The sequence below is a fragment of the Gymnodraco acuticeps genome, unplaced genomic scaffold (genome assembly GCF_902827175.1).
Source record: "Gymnodraco acuticeps unplaced genomic scaffold, fGymAcu1.1, whole genome shotgun sequence".
In the NCBI taxonomy this organism is placed as follows: Eukaryota; Metazoa; Chordata; class Actinopteri; order Perciformes; family Bathydraconidae; genus Gymnodraco; species Gymnodraco acuticeps.
Window position 1 is genome coordinate 152,924 of NW_022989979.1, and position 16,713 is coordinate 169,636.

Below are 16,713 nucleotides of genomic sequence, written 5' to 3' on the forward strand. Positions count from 1 at the left end.
GATGATGTGACATTTCCTTTCACTTTTTTAGAATACAGCCCCTTCACCCCTGATAATTTGGCATCTGAGGAGCAGGGTAGCCCATTGTTACCTGTTAATGAAAGGGGCCTTCTCAGAAGACCTTCCTCGCCAGATTCACAGACTTCTCAGTGCAGTTTCTCATTTGTTGAACTCATACTCTCAGAACCTATTCGCGCCCAACTTATGAGTCAATATTGTGATTATTATTTACTATATACAGCGGGAAATCTACCCTTGCAACCACTGACGTCAGTTCCTTACACTACATTCTGCAACTACCCAACTGAACTGCGTCAGGGTGACCCTTTGACAACAGAATTAGTAGCTTCAAATCGTTTGCAATATTCTATGAATGCACCATCACCTCTTGATAAATGTTCCGATAAAAAAAGCAGATATGCACCAGGTTTATTGACATGGCAGGTAAGAGCTGGAGAAAGGGCACCGATGTTTGGTACTGATGTTCCAGCCTCAAAATACCTTTCACATTCTGATGTCAAAAGTATCTATAGTGTAGATACAGACTGTTTGAGTCAAAACGAGTCAGGGTCATTTCAGTTATGTCCATCCTCATCTGAAGCACCAAAACCATCACAGAAAAGTAGTCAATGTTTCCTTGATTACTGGTTTTCTAAGTTAAAGCCAAATTCCTCTGAATGCATACAATCACAATGTCATTCTGATGATCATTTAACAAACATTAAACACAACACCTTAAAGCACAATGAAAAACAAAACTCATTCACAAAAAACTCTGATCTCACATATCAAAACAAATCTGGAGAGTCTTGTCACATTTTCCAACAACAACAAACACCCACTCCAATGGTCTTTAACTTGGTGGAGAGACCAACATTCATTTTTGAGTTTCCAAATAAAATTAGGTTTGATGAGAACAGACGAGATTCTCCGCAATCAGAAGTTTCAGACTATAAACTTGATGTGCTATTTAGTAGCAGGACATTGTCCCCAGAATCCATCTCTTCTGATTTTGACTTTTGTTTTCTGCAGGACTGGTTAGCAGACTTTAGAGCATCCTCCCCAGATTATCTGGAGTCCGTTGGGCAACATTCCTTCTCTTGTGCAATGACATTTGGCCAAATGGAAAGTCAACATTGTGACTACTACTTGCACTACTCTCAAAATAGACCAGTATCACCTTTTTCAACACTGTCAGATATTGAGTATTTCGGATTCTGTCTCGAGGAATTATTTGATGAAAATAGACCAGATTCGCCAGATTCATCTATCTTACCAGTTGGTGCTGAACAATCAAGCATAACGATATCTGGGTCCCAACCATTGTCCACAGCAAGAGCTCTTACATATGCAGATGTTGTGCGAGGCGTAACGCATGAAAGTATAGCAGAAGCTTTGTTGGTCTGCAAACCATTTGAATTTGTTCCTATTTGGCCTCAGTTAGAGTCATCAGACAACAAGTGGACTAACTCCTCAATAGAGGACTGGGTCACTAAAGTGGAATCACAGTCTCCCAAGGCAGTGGCGTCTCATAGTGGACAAAGACCACTTTCTTCTGACTCACCAGTTCCACAGTTCAGATTTCCCCATATCTGTTACGATTCGGAATTGTCAAGGAACAGGTCATTCACACCACAATCAACATTTTCAGACTGGGAAGGTACTGATCTGTGTCTAGAAACCATATTCGACACTGCCAGACCAGATTCTCCCCAGTCAGTGTTTTCAGACTATGAACTTGATGTGTTATTTAGTAGCAGGGCATTGTCCCCGGACTCCATGTCATCTGATTTTGACTTTTGCACCTGCAGGACTGGTTAGCAGACTTTAAAGCATCCTCCCCAGAGTCAGTGGCATCTCAAAGTGAACATAGGCCAGTCTCTCCAGACTCACCTGTTCCTCAGTACAGTTGTCAGTATCTGGGTGAACATGTGGAATTGTCAAGGCAAAGGTCATTTACACCACAATCATTATTTTCTGATTGGGAAAGTACTGATCTGTGTCAAGAAAACCTATTTGACCCTACCAGACCAGATTCTCCCCAGTCAGTGTTTTCAGACTATGCACTTGACGTGCTATTTAGTAGCAGGGACATTGTCCCCAGAATCCATCTCTTCTGATTTTGACTTTTCTTTTCTGCAGGACTGGTTAGCAGACTTTAGAGCATCCTCCCCAGATTATCTGGAGTCAGTTGGGCAACATTCCTTCTCTTGTGCAATAACCTTTGGCATAATGGAAAGTCAACATTGTGACTACTACTTGCACTACTCTCAAAATAGACCAGTATCACCTTTTTCAACACTGTCAGATATTGAGTATTTCGGATTCTGTCTCGAGGAATTATTTGATGAAAATAGACCAGATTCGCCAGATTCATCTATCTTACCAGTTGGTGCTGAAAAATCAAGCATAACTATATCTGGGTCCCCACCATTGTCCACAACAAGAGCTCTTACATATGCAGATGTTGTGCGAGGCCTAACGCATGAAAGTATAGCAGAAGCTTTGTTGGTCTGCAAACCATTTGAATTTGTTCCTATTGGGCCTCAGTTAGAGTCATCAGACAACAAGTGGACTCACTCCTCAATAGAGGACTGGGTCACTAAAGTGGAATCACAGTCTCCCAAGGCAGTGGCGTCTCATAGTGGACAAAGACCACTTTCTTCTGACTCACCAGTTCCACAGTTCAGATTTCCCCATATCTGTTACGATTCGGAATTGTCAAGGAACAGGTCATTCACACCACAATCAACATTTTCAGACTGGGAAGGTACTGATCTGTGTCTAGAAACCATATTCGACACTGCCAGACCAGATTCTCCCCAGTCAGTGTTTTCAGACTATGAACTTGATGTGTTATTTAGTAGCAGGGCATTGTCCCCGGACCCCATGTCATCTGATTTTGACTTTTCACACCTGCAGGACTGGTTAGCAGACTTTAAAGTATCCTCCACAGAGTCAGTGGCATCTCAAAGTGAACATAGGCCAGTCTCTCCAGACTCACCTGTTCCTCAGTACAGTTGTCAGTATCTGGGTGAACATGTGGAATTGTCAAGGCAAAGGTCATTTACACCACAATCATTATTTTCGGATTGGGAAAGTACTGATCTGTGTCTAGAAAACCTATTTGACCCTACCAGACCAGATTCTCCCCAGTCAGTCATTTCAGACTATGCACTTGACGTGTTATTTAGTAGCAGGGCATTGTCCCCAGAATCCATCTCTTCTGATTTTGACTTTTCTTTTCTGCAGGACTGGTTAGCAGACTTTAGAGCATCCTCCCCAGATTATCTGGAGTCAGTTGGGCAACATTCCTTCTCTTGTGCAATAACCTTTGGCATAATGGAAAGTCAACATTGTGACTACTACTTGCACTACTCTCAAAATAGACCAGTATCACCTTTTTCAACACTGTCAGATATTGAGTATTTCGGATTCTGTCTCGAGGAATTATTTGATGAAAATAGACCAGATTCGCCAGATTCATCTATCTTACCAGTTGGTGCTGAAAAATCAAGCATAACTATATCTGGGTCCCCACCATTGTCCACAACAAGAGCTCTTACATATGCAGATGTTGTGCGAGGCCTAACGCATGAAAGTATAGCAGAAGCTTTGTTGGTCTGCAAACCATTTGAATTTGTTCCTATTGGGCCTCAGTTAGAGTCATCAGACAACAAGTGGACTCACTCCTCAATAGAGGACTGGGTCACTAAAGTGGAATCACAGTCTCCCAAGGCAGTGGCGTCTCATAGTGGACAAAGACCACTTTCTTCTGACTCACCAGTTCCACAGTTCAGATTTCCCCATATCTGTTACGATTCGGAATTGTCAAGGAACAGGTCATTCACACCACAATCAACATTTTCAGACTGGGAAGGTACTGATCTGTGTCTAGAAACCATATTCGACACTGCCAGACCAGATTCTCCCCAGTCAGTGTTTTCAGACTATGAACTTGATGTGTTATTTAGTAGCAGGGCATTGTCCCCGGACCCCATGTCATCTGATTTTGACTTTTCACACCTGCAGGACTGGTTAGCAGACTTTAAAGCATCCTCCCCAGAGTCAGTGGCATCTCAAAGTGAACATAGGCCAGTCTCTCCAGACTCACCTGTTCCTCAGTACAGTTGTCAGTATCTGGGTGAACATGTGGAATTGTCAAGGAACAGGTCATTCACACCACAATCAACATTTTCAGACTGGGAAGGTACTGATCTGTGTCTAGAAACCATATTCGACACTGCCAGACCAGATTCTCCCCAGTCAGTGTTTTCAGACTATGAACTTGATGTGTTATTTAGTAGCAGGGCATTGTCCCCGGACTCCATGTCATCTGATTTTGACTTTGCACACCTGCAGGACTGGTTAGCAGACTTTAAAGTATCCTCCACAGAGTCAGTGGCATCTCAAAGTGAACATAGGCCAGTCTCTCCAGACTCACCTGTTCCTCAGTACAGTTGTCAGTATCTGGGTGAACATGTGGAATTGTCAAGGCAAAGGTCATTTACACCACAATCATTATTTTCGGATTGGGAAAGTACTGATCTGTGTCTAGAAAACCTATTTGACCCTACCAGACCAGATTCTCCCCAGTCAGTCATTTCAGACTATGCACTTGACGTGTTATTTAGTAGCAGGGCATTGTCCCCAGAATCCATCTCTTCTGATTTTGACTTTTCTTTTCTGCAGGACTGGTTAGCAGACTTTAGAGCATCCTCCCCAGATTATCTGGAGTCAGTTGGGCAACATTCCTTCTCTTGTGCAATAACCTTTGGCATAATGGAAAGTCAACATTGTGACTACTACTTGCACTACTCTCAAAATAGACCAGTATCACCTTTTTCAACACTGTCAGATATTGAGTATTTCGGATTCTGTCTCGAGGAATTATTTGATGAAAATAGACCAGATTCGCCAGATTCATCTATCTTACCAGTTGGTGCTGAAAAATCAAGCATAACTATATCTGGGTCCCCACCATTGTCCACAACAAGAGCTCTTACATATGCAGATGTTGTGCGAGGCCTAACGCATGAAAGTATAGCAGAAGCTTTGTTGGTCTGCAAACCATTTGAATTTGTTCCTATTGGGCCTCAGTTAGAGTCATCAGACAACAAGTGGACTCACTCCTCAATAGAGGACTGGGTCACTAAAGTGGAATCACAGTCTCCAAAGGCAGTGGCGTCTCATAGTGGACAAAGACCACTTTCTTCTGACTCACCAGTTCCACAGTTCAGATTTCCCCATATCTGTTACGATTCGGAATTGTCAAGGAACAGGTCATTCACACCACAATCAACATTTTCAGACTGGGAAGGTACTGATCTGTGTCTAGAAACCATATTCGACACTGCCAGACCAGATTCTCCCCAGTCAGTGTTTTCAGACTATGAACTTGATGTGTTATTTAGTAGCAGGGCATTGTCCCCGGACCCCATGTCATCTGATTTTGACTTTTCACACCTGCAGGACTGGTTAGCAGACTTTAAAGCATCCTCCCCAGAGTCAGTGGCATCTCAAAGTGAACATAGGCCAGTCTCTCCAGACTCACCTGTTCCTCAGTACAGTTGTCAGTATCTGGGTGAACATGTGGAATTGTCAAGGAACAGGTCATTCACACCACAATCAACATTTTCAGACTGGGAAGGTACTGATCTGTGTCTAGAAACCATATTCGACACTGCCAGACCAGATTCTCCCCAGTCAGTGTTTTCAGACTATGAACTTGATGTGTTATTTAGTAGCAGGGCATTGTCCCCGGACTCCATGTCATCTGATTTTGACTTTTCACACCTGCAGGACTGGTTAGCAGACTTTAAAGTATCCTCCACAGAGTCAGTGGCATCTCAAAGTGAACATAGGCCAGTCTCTCCAGACTCACCTGTTCCTCAGTACAGTTGTCAGTATCTGGGTGAACATGTGGAATTGTCAAGGCAAAGGTCATTTACACCACAATCATTATTTTCAGATTGGGAAAGTACTGATCTGTGTCTAGAAAACCTATTTGACCCTACCAGACCAGATTCTCCCCAGTCAGTCATTTCAGACTATGCACTTGACGTGTTATTTAGTAGCAGGGCATTGTCCCCAGAATCCATCTCTTCTGATTTTGACTTTTCTTTTCTGCAGGACTGGTTAGCAGACTTTAGAGCATCCTCCCCAGATTATCTGGAGTCAGTTGGGCAACATTCCTTCTCTTGTGCAATAACCTTTGGCATAATGGAAAGTCAACATTGTGACTACTACTTGCACTACTCTCAAAATAGACCAGTATCACCTTTTTCAACACTGTCAGATATTGAGTATTTCGGATTCTGTCTCGAGGAATTATTTGATGAAAATAGACCAGATTCGCCAGATTCATCTATCTTACCAGTTGGTGCTGAAAAATCAAGCATAACTATATCTGGGTCCCCACCATTGTCCACAACAAGAGCTCTTACATATGCAGATGTTGTGCGAGGCCGAGCGCATGAAAGTATAGCAGAAGCTTTGTTGGTCTGCAAACCATTTGAATTTGTTCCTATTGGGCCTCAGTTAGAGTCATCAGACAACAAGTGGACTCACTCCTCAATAGAGGACTGGGTCACTAAAGTGGAATCACAGTCTCCCAAGGCAGTGGCGTCTCATAGTGGACAAAGACCACTTTCTTCTGACTCACCAGTTCCACAGTTCAGATTTCCCCATATCTGTTACGATTCGGAATTGTCAAGGAACAGGTCATTCACACCACAATCAACATTTTCAGACTGGGAAGGTACTGATCTGTGTCTAGAAACCATATTCGACACTGCCAGACCAGATTCTCCCCAGTCAGTGTTTTCAGACTATGAACTTGATGTGTTATTTAGTAGCAGGGCATTGTCCCCGGACCCCATGTCATCTGATTTTGACTTTTCACACCTGCAGGACTGGTTAGCAGACTTTAAAGCATCCTCCCCAGAGTCAGTGGCATCTCAAAGTGAACATAGGCCAGTCTCTCCAGACTCACCTGTTCCTCAGTACAGTTGTCAGTATCTGGGTGAACATGTGGAATTGTCAAGGAACAGGTCATTCACACCACAATCAACATTTTCAGACTGGGAAGGTACTGATCTGTGTCTAGAAACCATATTCGACACTGCCAGACCAGATTCTCCCCAGTCAGTGTTTTCAGACTATGAACTTGATGTGTTATTTAGTAGCAGGGCATTGTCCCCGGACTCCATGTCATCTGATTTTGACTTTGCACACCTGCAGGACTGGTTAGCAGACTTTAAAGTATCCTCCACAGAGTCAGTGGCATCTCAAAGTGAACATAGGCCAGTCTCTCCAGACTCACCTGTTCCTCAGTACAGTTGTCAGTATCTGGGTGAACATGTGGAATTGTCAAGGCAAAGGTCATTTACACCACAATCATTATTTTCAGATTGGGAAAGTACTGATCTGTGTCTAGAAAACCTATTTGACCCTACCAGACCAGATTCTCCCCAGTCAGTCATTTCAGACTATGCACTTGACGTGTTATTTAGTAGCAGGGCATTGTCCCCAGAATCCATCTCTTCTGATTTTGACTTTTCTTTTCTGCAGGACTGGTTAGCAGACTTTAGAGCATCCTCCCCAGATTATCTGGAGTCAGTTGGGCAACATTCCTTCTCTTGTGCAATAACCTTTGGCATAATGGAAAGTCAACATTGTGACTACTACTTGCACTACTCTCAAAATAGACCAGTATCACCTTTTTCAACACTGTCAGATATTGAGTATTTCGGATTCTGTCTCGAGGAATTATTTGATGAAAATAGACCAGATTCGCCAGATTCATCTATCTTACCAGTTGGTGCTGAAAAATCAAGCATAACTATATCTGGGTCCCCACCATTGTCCACAACAAGAGCTCTTACATATGCAGATGTTGTGCGAGGCCTAACGCATGAAAGTATAGCAGAAGCTTTGTTGGTCTGCAAACCATTTGAATTTGTTCCTATTGGGCCTCAGTTAGAGTCATCAGACAACAAGTGGACTCACTCCTCAATAGAGGACTGGGTCACTAAAGTGGAATCACAGTCTCCCAAGGCAGTGGCGTCTCATAGTGGACAAAGACCACTTTCTTCTGACTCACCAGTTCCACAGTTCAGATTTCCCCATATCTGTTACGATTCGGAATTGTCAAGGAACAGGTCATTCACACCACAATCAACATTTTCAGACTGGGAAGGTACTGATCTGTGTCTAGAAACCATATTCGACACTGCCAGACCAGATTCTCCCCAGTCAGTGTTTTCAGACTATGAACTTGATGTGTTATTTAGTAGCAGGGCATTGTCCCCGGACCCCATGTCATCTGATTTTGACTTTTCACACCTGCAGGACTGGTTAGCAGACTTTAAAGCATCCTCCCCAGAGTCAGTGGCATCTCAAAGTGAACATAGGCCAGTCTCTCCAGACTCACCTGTTCCTCAGTACAGTTGTCAGTATCTGGGTGAACATGTGGAATTGTCAAGGCAAAGGTCATTTACACCACAATCATTATTTTCGGATTGGGAAAGTACTGATCTGTGTCTAGAAACCATATTCAACACTACCAGACCAGATTCTCCCCAGTCAGTGTTTTCAGACTATGCACTTGATGTGTTATTTAGTAGCAGGGCATTGTCCCCGGACTCCATGTCATCGGATTTTGACTTTTCCACACCTGCAGGACTGGTTAGCAAACTTCAGAGCATCCTCCCCACATTATCTGGAGTCAGTTGAACAACATTCTTTGCCTTGTGCAATGACATTTGGCCAAATGAAAAGTCAACATTGTGACTACTACTTGCACTACTCTCAAAATAGACCAGTATCACCTGTTTCAATGCTGTCAGATGTAATGTGTTGCAGTTTACTGTTTGAAGCTAAACAAACTGCTGAAAGCTCTGCTTCAGTGCAAGTCACAGATAAAAATGACACTCTGCCAACCTTTCTCTAATGAATCCATGGCATCAGAATCCACAATATATACTAAAGAATACAAAGCAAGGCAAGGCAAGTTTATTTATATTGCACTTTTCAACACAAGGCAATTCAAAGTGCTTTACAAAAAATGAAAGAGAATAAGAAAATGGCATTTAAAATCAGTCATTAAAAAGAAAAGCTAATAAAATAAACATTAAAAGAAAAAATACATGGATAAAAGTTACAGTGCAATTAAACATTAAAAGAAAAAAAAAGTACATGGATAAAAGTTACAGTGCAGTCTAAGATATGAATAGTTCAATTAAAAGCAGCGACAAAAAGAAAAGTCTTCAGCCTGGATTTAAAAGTAGTCAGAGTTGCAGCGGACCTGCAGGTTTCTGGGAGTTTGTTCCAGAGATTTGGAGCATAATAACTGAACGCTGCTTCTCCATGTTTAGTTCTGACTCTGGGGACAGAAAGCTGACCAGTCCCTGAAGACCTGAGAGATCTGGATGGTTCATAATTTAGCAGGAGGTCAGAAATGTATTTTGGGCCTAAACCATTCAGTGCTTTATAAACCAGCAGCAGTATTTTGAAATCTATTCTTTGACACACAGGAAGCCAGTGTAAAGACTTCAGAACAGGAGTGATGTGATCCACTTTCTTAGTGTTAGTGAGGACTCGAGCAGCAGCGTTCTGAATTAGCTGCAGCTTTCTAATAGATTTTTTAGTGAGACCTGTGAAGACACCATTGCAGTAGTCGAGTCTACTGAAGATAAAAGCAAGTTTTTCCAAATCCTGCTGTGACATTAGTCTTTTAATCCTAGATATATTCTTTAGGTGATAGTAGGCTGATTTAGTAACTGTTTTAATGTGACTATTGAAACTCAGGTCAGAGTCCATGACTACACCTAGATTTCTGGCTTTATCTGTGGTTTTGAACATTGCAGACTGAAGCTCAGCGCTAACTTTTATACGTTCTGACTTGGCTCCAAAAACCATTACCTCAGTTTTATCTTTGTTTAATTGGAGAAAGTTCTGACACATCCAGTCATTGATTTGTTCAATGCACTTACTCAGTGTTTGAATTGGAGCATAGTCTCCTGGTGAAATTGTTACGTAAATTTGTGTGTCATCTGCATAGCTATGGTAACTTATTTAGTTGTTCTTCATTATCTGAGCCAGTGGTAGCATGTAGATGTTAAAGAGAAGAGGCCCCAAGATGGAGCCTTGAGGAACCCCACATGTCATATTTGTCAACTCAGATGTGTATTTACCTATAGAAACAAAGTTGTTTCTGTCCTTTAAGTAGGATTCAAACCAATTCAGAACTGTTTCCGAAAGTCCCACCCAGTTTTCCAGTCGGTCTAGTAATATGTTGTGGTCAACAGTGTCAAACGCAGCACTGAGATCTAATAATACTAACACTGAAGTTCTGCCACTGTCTGTGTTTAAGTGGATGTCATTGAAGACCTTTAAAAGAGCAGTCTCAGTGCTGTGGTTTGGACGAAAGCCTGACTGGAACACATCAAAACAGTCATTTAAATGCAAGAAATTACTCAACTGTTGAAAAACAACTTTTTCAATGATTTTACCTAGAAATGGGAGGTTTGATATGGGCCTGTAATTGTTCATTACTGAAGCATCTAGATTATTCTTTTTTAAGAGCGGTTTAATGACTGCAGTTTTCAGGGCCTGTGGAAAAATACCTGAGTGAAGAGATTTGTTTACTATATGAAGTAGATCTGAGGCCATGCAAGGAAAAACATCTTTGAAAAATCCTGTTGGAATAATATCAAGGCAGCAGGAGGAGGATTTCAGAAGTTGAATAATGTCCTCTAGGTTTTTATCATTAATCTGATGGAATTGTGTCATGATGTCTGAATTGGTGTTAAGTGGAGATAGGGACAACACATTTGCTGTTCCTGATGCAGAGGCACTGACTGCTTGTCTGATTTTCTGAATTTTGTCAGTGAAAAAGGAGGCAAAATCATTGCACGCCCTGGTGGATAGAAATTCAGAGGCTACTGACACTGGGGGGTTAGTTAGTCTGTCGACGGTAGCAAACAAGGCACGTGCGTTGTTTTTGTTTTTGGTAATGATGTCAGAGAAGAACGATTGTCGTGCGTTTTTCAATTCCAAATTATAAAGGCCAAGTCTCTCTTTATAGATTTCAAAGTGAACCTGGAGATTTGTTTTTCGCCTCCTGCGTTCAGCTTTTCGACATTCTCTTTTTTCTGTTTTCACGCTCATGGCCTTTCTCCATGGAGATATTTTCTTGCCAGACACTTCCTTTACCTTAGTTGGAGCAATGGCATCTATAACATTTTTAATTTTTGAATTAAAATGATCTACTAGCTCATTTACTGAGATGTTGGCAGGGGCAAGTGTGGAAGAAAAATTCTGAGTAAACATTTCCCTAGTATTTTCAGTTAAATATCGCTTTGTGGTTACCTCTTTTTGAACATTTTTGTGAACAGAAATAGAGCTCTCAAAGAAAACACAGGAATGGTCAGAGAGTGCAACATCAGTCACCACAACCTTAGAGATATTCACACCCTTTGAGATAATTAAGTCCAGAGTGTGCCCCTTATTGTGCGTGGGCTCCGTCACATGCTGAGTCAGTCCATAGCTATCAAGAACACAAAATAGTTCTTTAGCCCCTCTGTCCTGGGGGTTGTCAACATGGATGTTAAATCACCAACAATGACTAGACCAGGGGTGGCCAACCAGTCAGAGGTTAAGAGCCACATTTTTTCTATGTTACTGCAAAGAGCCACATCAAACACACTGATACCGCTTGTTTCAGTTTTTTGTTTTCTGGAGACAAGATTTCAACCATGTCACTGATGCATTTTTGTGGCATTGGGATATATATTTTTTAAATCCTCTGGAGCAGAGAGAGGAGCTGTGGATTATTGTTATTGATTAATGCATCAGTGTTTCTTAGGGTCAAAAACACTAAACTCACAACTTGAAATGAAAGCGTTTAGTTTATTTAATAAAAGAGCACATGTTCAATGTGAAAAGTGACAGTAGTTATAGATTATTTGCAATTTGGTGCTATGTAGCCTATATATTTAAAAAAAATAAAATTATATATTTTTTTTAAACACCTTGAATTTCAGGGGGGGGCTCCGTTGGCGGGGTGCAGCGCCCCTCCAAGACAATGGTAGGGGAAACACTGGATAATGTTTAATCAACGATAGGTTTCCCCCCCCCCTCAAAGGTGATTGGTTCACTGCATCGCAGGTATTATTGTGATTGGCTCTTGGGCCACATCAAAATTAGACGCGCTGGCATCCTCTCATACTGACACATGACACCACACATACACACGTAGAGCCGGGACGAAAGTAACACAGGACGAAAGTAATGGAGCGATTTTATCCGAGCCCAAACAACTTTGACCGGCCAAATTACGTCAGAATGATCAGCATTCGATACTTAACAGACCTACTAAATATCAGGTTTAACTCTGAGGAGTAGTGTTGTCACGGTACCAACATTTTGGTTTCGATACCAAGTCAAGAATTGCGATTCCGATTCTTTTTCGATACTTTTCTTAAAAAAAGGGAAACAGTCTTAAATGTAATTATTGTGCTTTATTTCACACCAGAACCAGAACCATAACACAAACTTTTAAACAATGAGAACAATAAATAAAATAAATGACAAGAATTCGTATTAAATAAAATTAATACATGTCTCACAGACAGGCCGAGGCGCAGCAGCAGTTGCACTCCCACTTGCAGCCATGCTTCTCGTTTTCTCACATGCTCTGGCAGCTAGCGCGTGCATGAGAGAGGGGAGGGACTTAGAGCGTGCTTGAGAGGGGAGGGGCTGCAGGCACAGCTGCAGTGCAGGGAGTGGAAGCAGAGCGCTGAACACACACGGCTCTTATTAAAACAGCGCTTTCTCACCGGAGTACTTTTCTCCGTCATTCTTAAAGTACCGATACTAATGAAACGGAGGAATCGTAACGTTTTTAACGGCAGGGTATTGCGGTACCTTTCAAGTATTGGTACACCGTGCAACACTAGTCAGGAGTCAGTGTCTCTCCCCCAAACTCACACATATAAAATTCGATATGAACTGAAGAGCCGCATGAAACTAGGCAAAGAGCCGCATGCGGCTCGAGAGCCGCGGGTTGGCCACCCCTGGACTAGACGGTCAAAGTCAATACACACTATAGACAGCAGTTCAGTAAATTCATCAAAAAAGCTTGCACAGTATTTGGGTGGTCTATAGATATTTAGGAACAGAGCTCGAGAGGAGCATTTCAGTTGAAGGGCCACATATTCAAAAGAATCAAAGTTTCCATACGATGTCTTCCTGCATTGAAGGGAATCATTGAGCAGAATAGCAACTCCACCCCCTTTCTTATGCATTCTTTCCTGACTCATAAAACTAAAGTTGGGAGGGGTTGATTCGATAAGAACAGCTGCACTGTTATTTTGTTCAATCCAAGTTTCTGTTAAAAACATAAAATCGAGATTGTGCTCAGTGATAAAATCATTGATTAAAAATGTTTTTCCTGCCAAAGACCTGACATTTAATAAAGCTAGTTTAAGTTTGTTAAACACACTATCAGTCATGTTTTTTGTAACAAGCTGTGGCTGACATGGAATCACTGCTAAATTAGATACACTCACACAAACGTTTGAACGCTTCCTGTTTCTATGATTCACCGCTCTTAATCTATTACCTATCAACACAGATATCGGCAAAGCTACTGGCAGGCAGGGCCCCGACATGTCCTGGAAAGAGTTGAGAGTGCCATACGCCCTTGAGCCTGGACCCATCACATATCAGTAAGAGTTTGTTGTGTTTTGTACACACACATCCTTATCAGGCTTCGGAGACTGCAGATGCCCCCTCGAAGGGAGGGGAGGTGGTCGACGTAGGCACGGTGATGGAGACGGGCGAGATGGTGCGGGGGTAGAGGACATGCTGCCAGGGGGGGAGGTGATTGACGTAGGCGCGGTGATGAGGACGGGGGAGATGGTGCGCGTCTCCGCGGTGATTTTGGTGGGCGTCGTTGAGGAGCGGGGGTAAAGGACATGGTGCCAGCCCTGCGTATCGCCTTTGTTTGGTCTTTGAACTCCAGGAAGGAATCGGTGCCAACCCTCTGTATCTCCTTTGTGTGTTCATCGATCTCCAGGAGGGTGGGCGAGGGTGAAAGGGTGAACGGAGTATCCTCAAAGGCGTTGACAGGGGGGGAGGGGGTGACGGGCAGTGGAGACTCCTCCATTTGTCTCATAGGTCTCCCATAATCAGAACATTCCTCAGGCGGATGCAGTGATAATTCTTCAGGGTTTTCTGCGTGATGTGTTGTGTCTTTCTCCTGTTTTGATTCCTCTTGCCGCTTGTCCTTGGCAGAGGGAACAGATTGATGACGCAGGCAGTTGAATATGTTAGAGATAAACAATTTCACTCCTGACTTGTTCAGGCAAACTCCATTTGCCTTGAAAAGATGTCTGCGATCCCAGACAAAGTTAAAATTGTCAATAAAATGAACAGAATGGTCAGTACAGGCCGTTGAAAGCCAGGTGTTCAGTGTAAACAATCTGCTGAATCTCTCCACTCCTCTTTTGACTGGCGGTAGAGGGCCACTGATGAACACCTCTGCATTTAGAGAGCTGGCAGTTTCCAACAAACATTTAAAGTCTTCTTTCAGCACTTCTGACTGTTGTTTCACAACATCATTTGTTCCAATGTGCAGTACCACATTCTTCACAGTCGGATGTTCAGCCCCAATATGCAGGATCTTCTCAGCCAAGTCAGAGACCACATCCTTGGGAAAACAGAGTACTTTGGTGTTGCTCTTATTACACAGACCTTTTACATCTCTTACAGCAGAGTCACCCACAATCAGAGTTTCAGGCCCAGTCGTTAGCTTTCCCTCTAGCCTTTTACTTTTAGAGTAGCTATTGGTCCTTACCCTGCTGTGTGAAGAGGACAGGTTATCCAGGTCATCAGATCTCCGGTTCTCGGTCAGCGGAGCGTATCTGTTCTGGATTGGCACAGTTGGTGGTTTAGGAGAATTGTTTGTAGTTCTCCCTTTAGCAGCTGTCCACTGCTGTTTCCTAGTATGAATAGGGGTTGAAGAGGCGCTCTTCCTGGGTGATAACAATGCAGGCCAGCCGGTCGCATCACAGATTTCGGAGCTCTGGGCTCTGCCTGTTATCCGTCCTCCCAAATCCCATGGAAATTATTTACTCTTAGGCTTTGCACCCAGAGAGTTCCAGGGAGGACTACCACTTGTAGATTTATTACCCGGTACACAGCCCTCCTGTTCCTTGGAATCCTTGTAGCTGCTAACTAGCTGTGAGTTAGCATACCCTTCTCCATTATTTTGCAACACTGGTAAAGTCGTGTCATTCCCACGACATAGTCCATTCAGTTCCACGTTAACTTCCAACCGTTGCATTTTCATTTCCAACACAGCCATCTTCTGTATACGTTTCTGGAAGTCATCTGTAGAGAACGGAGGCATTTTGCTACCAACTAGCTAAATAGCAGTAGCCTACCAGGCTTTAGCTGTTGCTAGGCCACGCTATTGTAAGACTGACGTCGTCGTAAAAATGTTGAAATATGGCTGAAACCCTCCGTCTATTTACGAAGATGAACTGTCCCAGTGATAAGTTAATGTCCAGGAGCCGCTGCTCGAAGTTTTCAGAAAATAAGAATAGGAAAATCAGCATAAAAAGTAAGCAGAGGCAAGAGCAAGCAGAAAAGCGTCTGCACTGTAAGAAAGATAAGATAAGCAGTGTAAAGAGCAAGCCTTTTGTTAACAACTTAATGTCACATTTGTACAATCCTATCTATAAAGGAAATTGGTCTTGCCGTGAAATAAGATCCTGTGAATCTACCCTAGAAAAACACACACATATAGATGATCAATTTTATAAAGAAAAATATCTCTGCAACAAAGTTAGTTTCTTTAAAGATTCAGTTGATAAATTGTCTGAGAAGTCTTGTAATCAAAACAAATGTAAAGATGTATCCAAATCGTGTCCATTTGAATGCATTATACCGGACTCCAAACTTTTACAGGAGTCCTCAGTGTCCCACTCAACAGTACTTGATCCTCATTTGCCAAAGCCACAAACTGGAAAAGAGGAAACAAAACCCATAGGTTCCTCCTCAAACACAAACTGACTAGTCGGTTTTTTTCAGGATTCCTTCTCCCACAGCAAAGAACCTAAATTTGATGATTTCAGATCACACATGTGTAGCCAGTTTTGCAATAAGTTGAGTCACATGCCATCTCTCGAAATGTTTTATATGTCATCATGCTTTCTGGCCAAAAGAGGCTTACCATGAACAAACTAAGGCAACGAGAGAACCAATTAAACGAAGATTATTTGTTCACAAACATAAACGGACTGACTCTGAATCACAATTAAAGATGACACAAGCCCAAGATTGGTTTTCCAAGAACATGAAAAGAAAATCCATGAGCGAGGACAAGAGCAAAAGTTCCTTGGTGTCGGTAAGACAGCACAAGATTTTGTTCAGCAGTGATTGCAGTGTTGCAGTGCATATGGCATAATGCATATGGCCATATCTAAAGTTTGAATGTAGAACTCTTGCCCCAAGCTTTTACTAATAATGCTCAGCACTGTCTTGCTGTGGAATGTTTGCATCAGAGCAGAAGACAAACATTTTTGGTGAAGCGCAACTAATGGACTTAAGAGAATGACCCTCTCTTAGTGACATGAGATGCTTGTCCTGGTATGGACATTCTCATAATAAATCAAATACTAACCCACATACTAAGTGATTCAT

General features: G+C 42.4%; 2 protein-coding genes across 18 annotated transcripts in view; both read left to right on the top strand.

Annotated features, from left to right (window-relative positions):
* ank2a (ankyrin 2a, neuronal) overlaps positions 1-16,713 on the top strand; it is a 90,680-nt gene that overhangs the window by 66,493 nt on the left and 7,474 nt on the right. The gene's annotated exons all lie outside the window — the stretch shown is intronic.
* On the top strand, positions 461-9,112 carry LOC117543399. Of its 8 annotated transcripts, none has more exons than XM_034211670.1 (2): positions 461-1,622; positions 4,173-9,112. In XM_034211670.1, the coding sequence occupies exons 1-2, from the start codon at positions 469-471 to the stop codon at positions 8,734-8,736; spliced, it is 5,718 nt and encodes a 1,905-aa protein (XP_034067561.1). In that variant the 5' UTR covers positions 461-468; the 3' UTR covers positions 8,737-9,112. The 8 variants fall into 8 exon arrangements, with proteins under 8 accessions (XP_034067561.1, XP_034067566.1, XP_034067560.1 ...); XM_034211675.1 differs by lacking the exon at positions 461-1,622 and adding an exon at positions 1,886-1,945 and having other exon boundaries at positions 2,727-9,112; XM_034211669.1 differs by lacking the exon at positions 461-1,622 and adding an exon at positions 1,976-3,056 and having other exon boundaries at positions 3,837-9,112.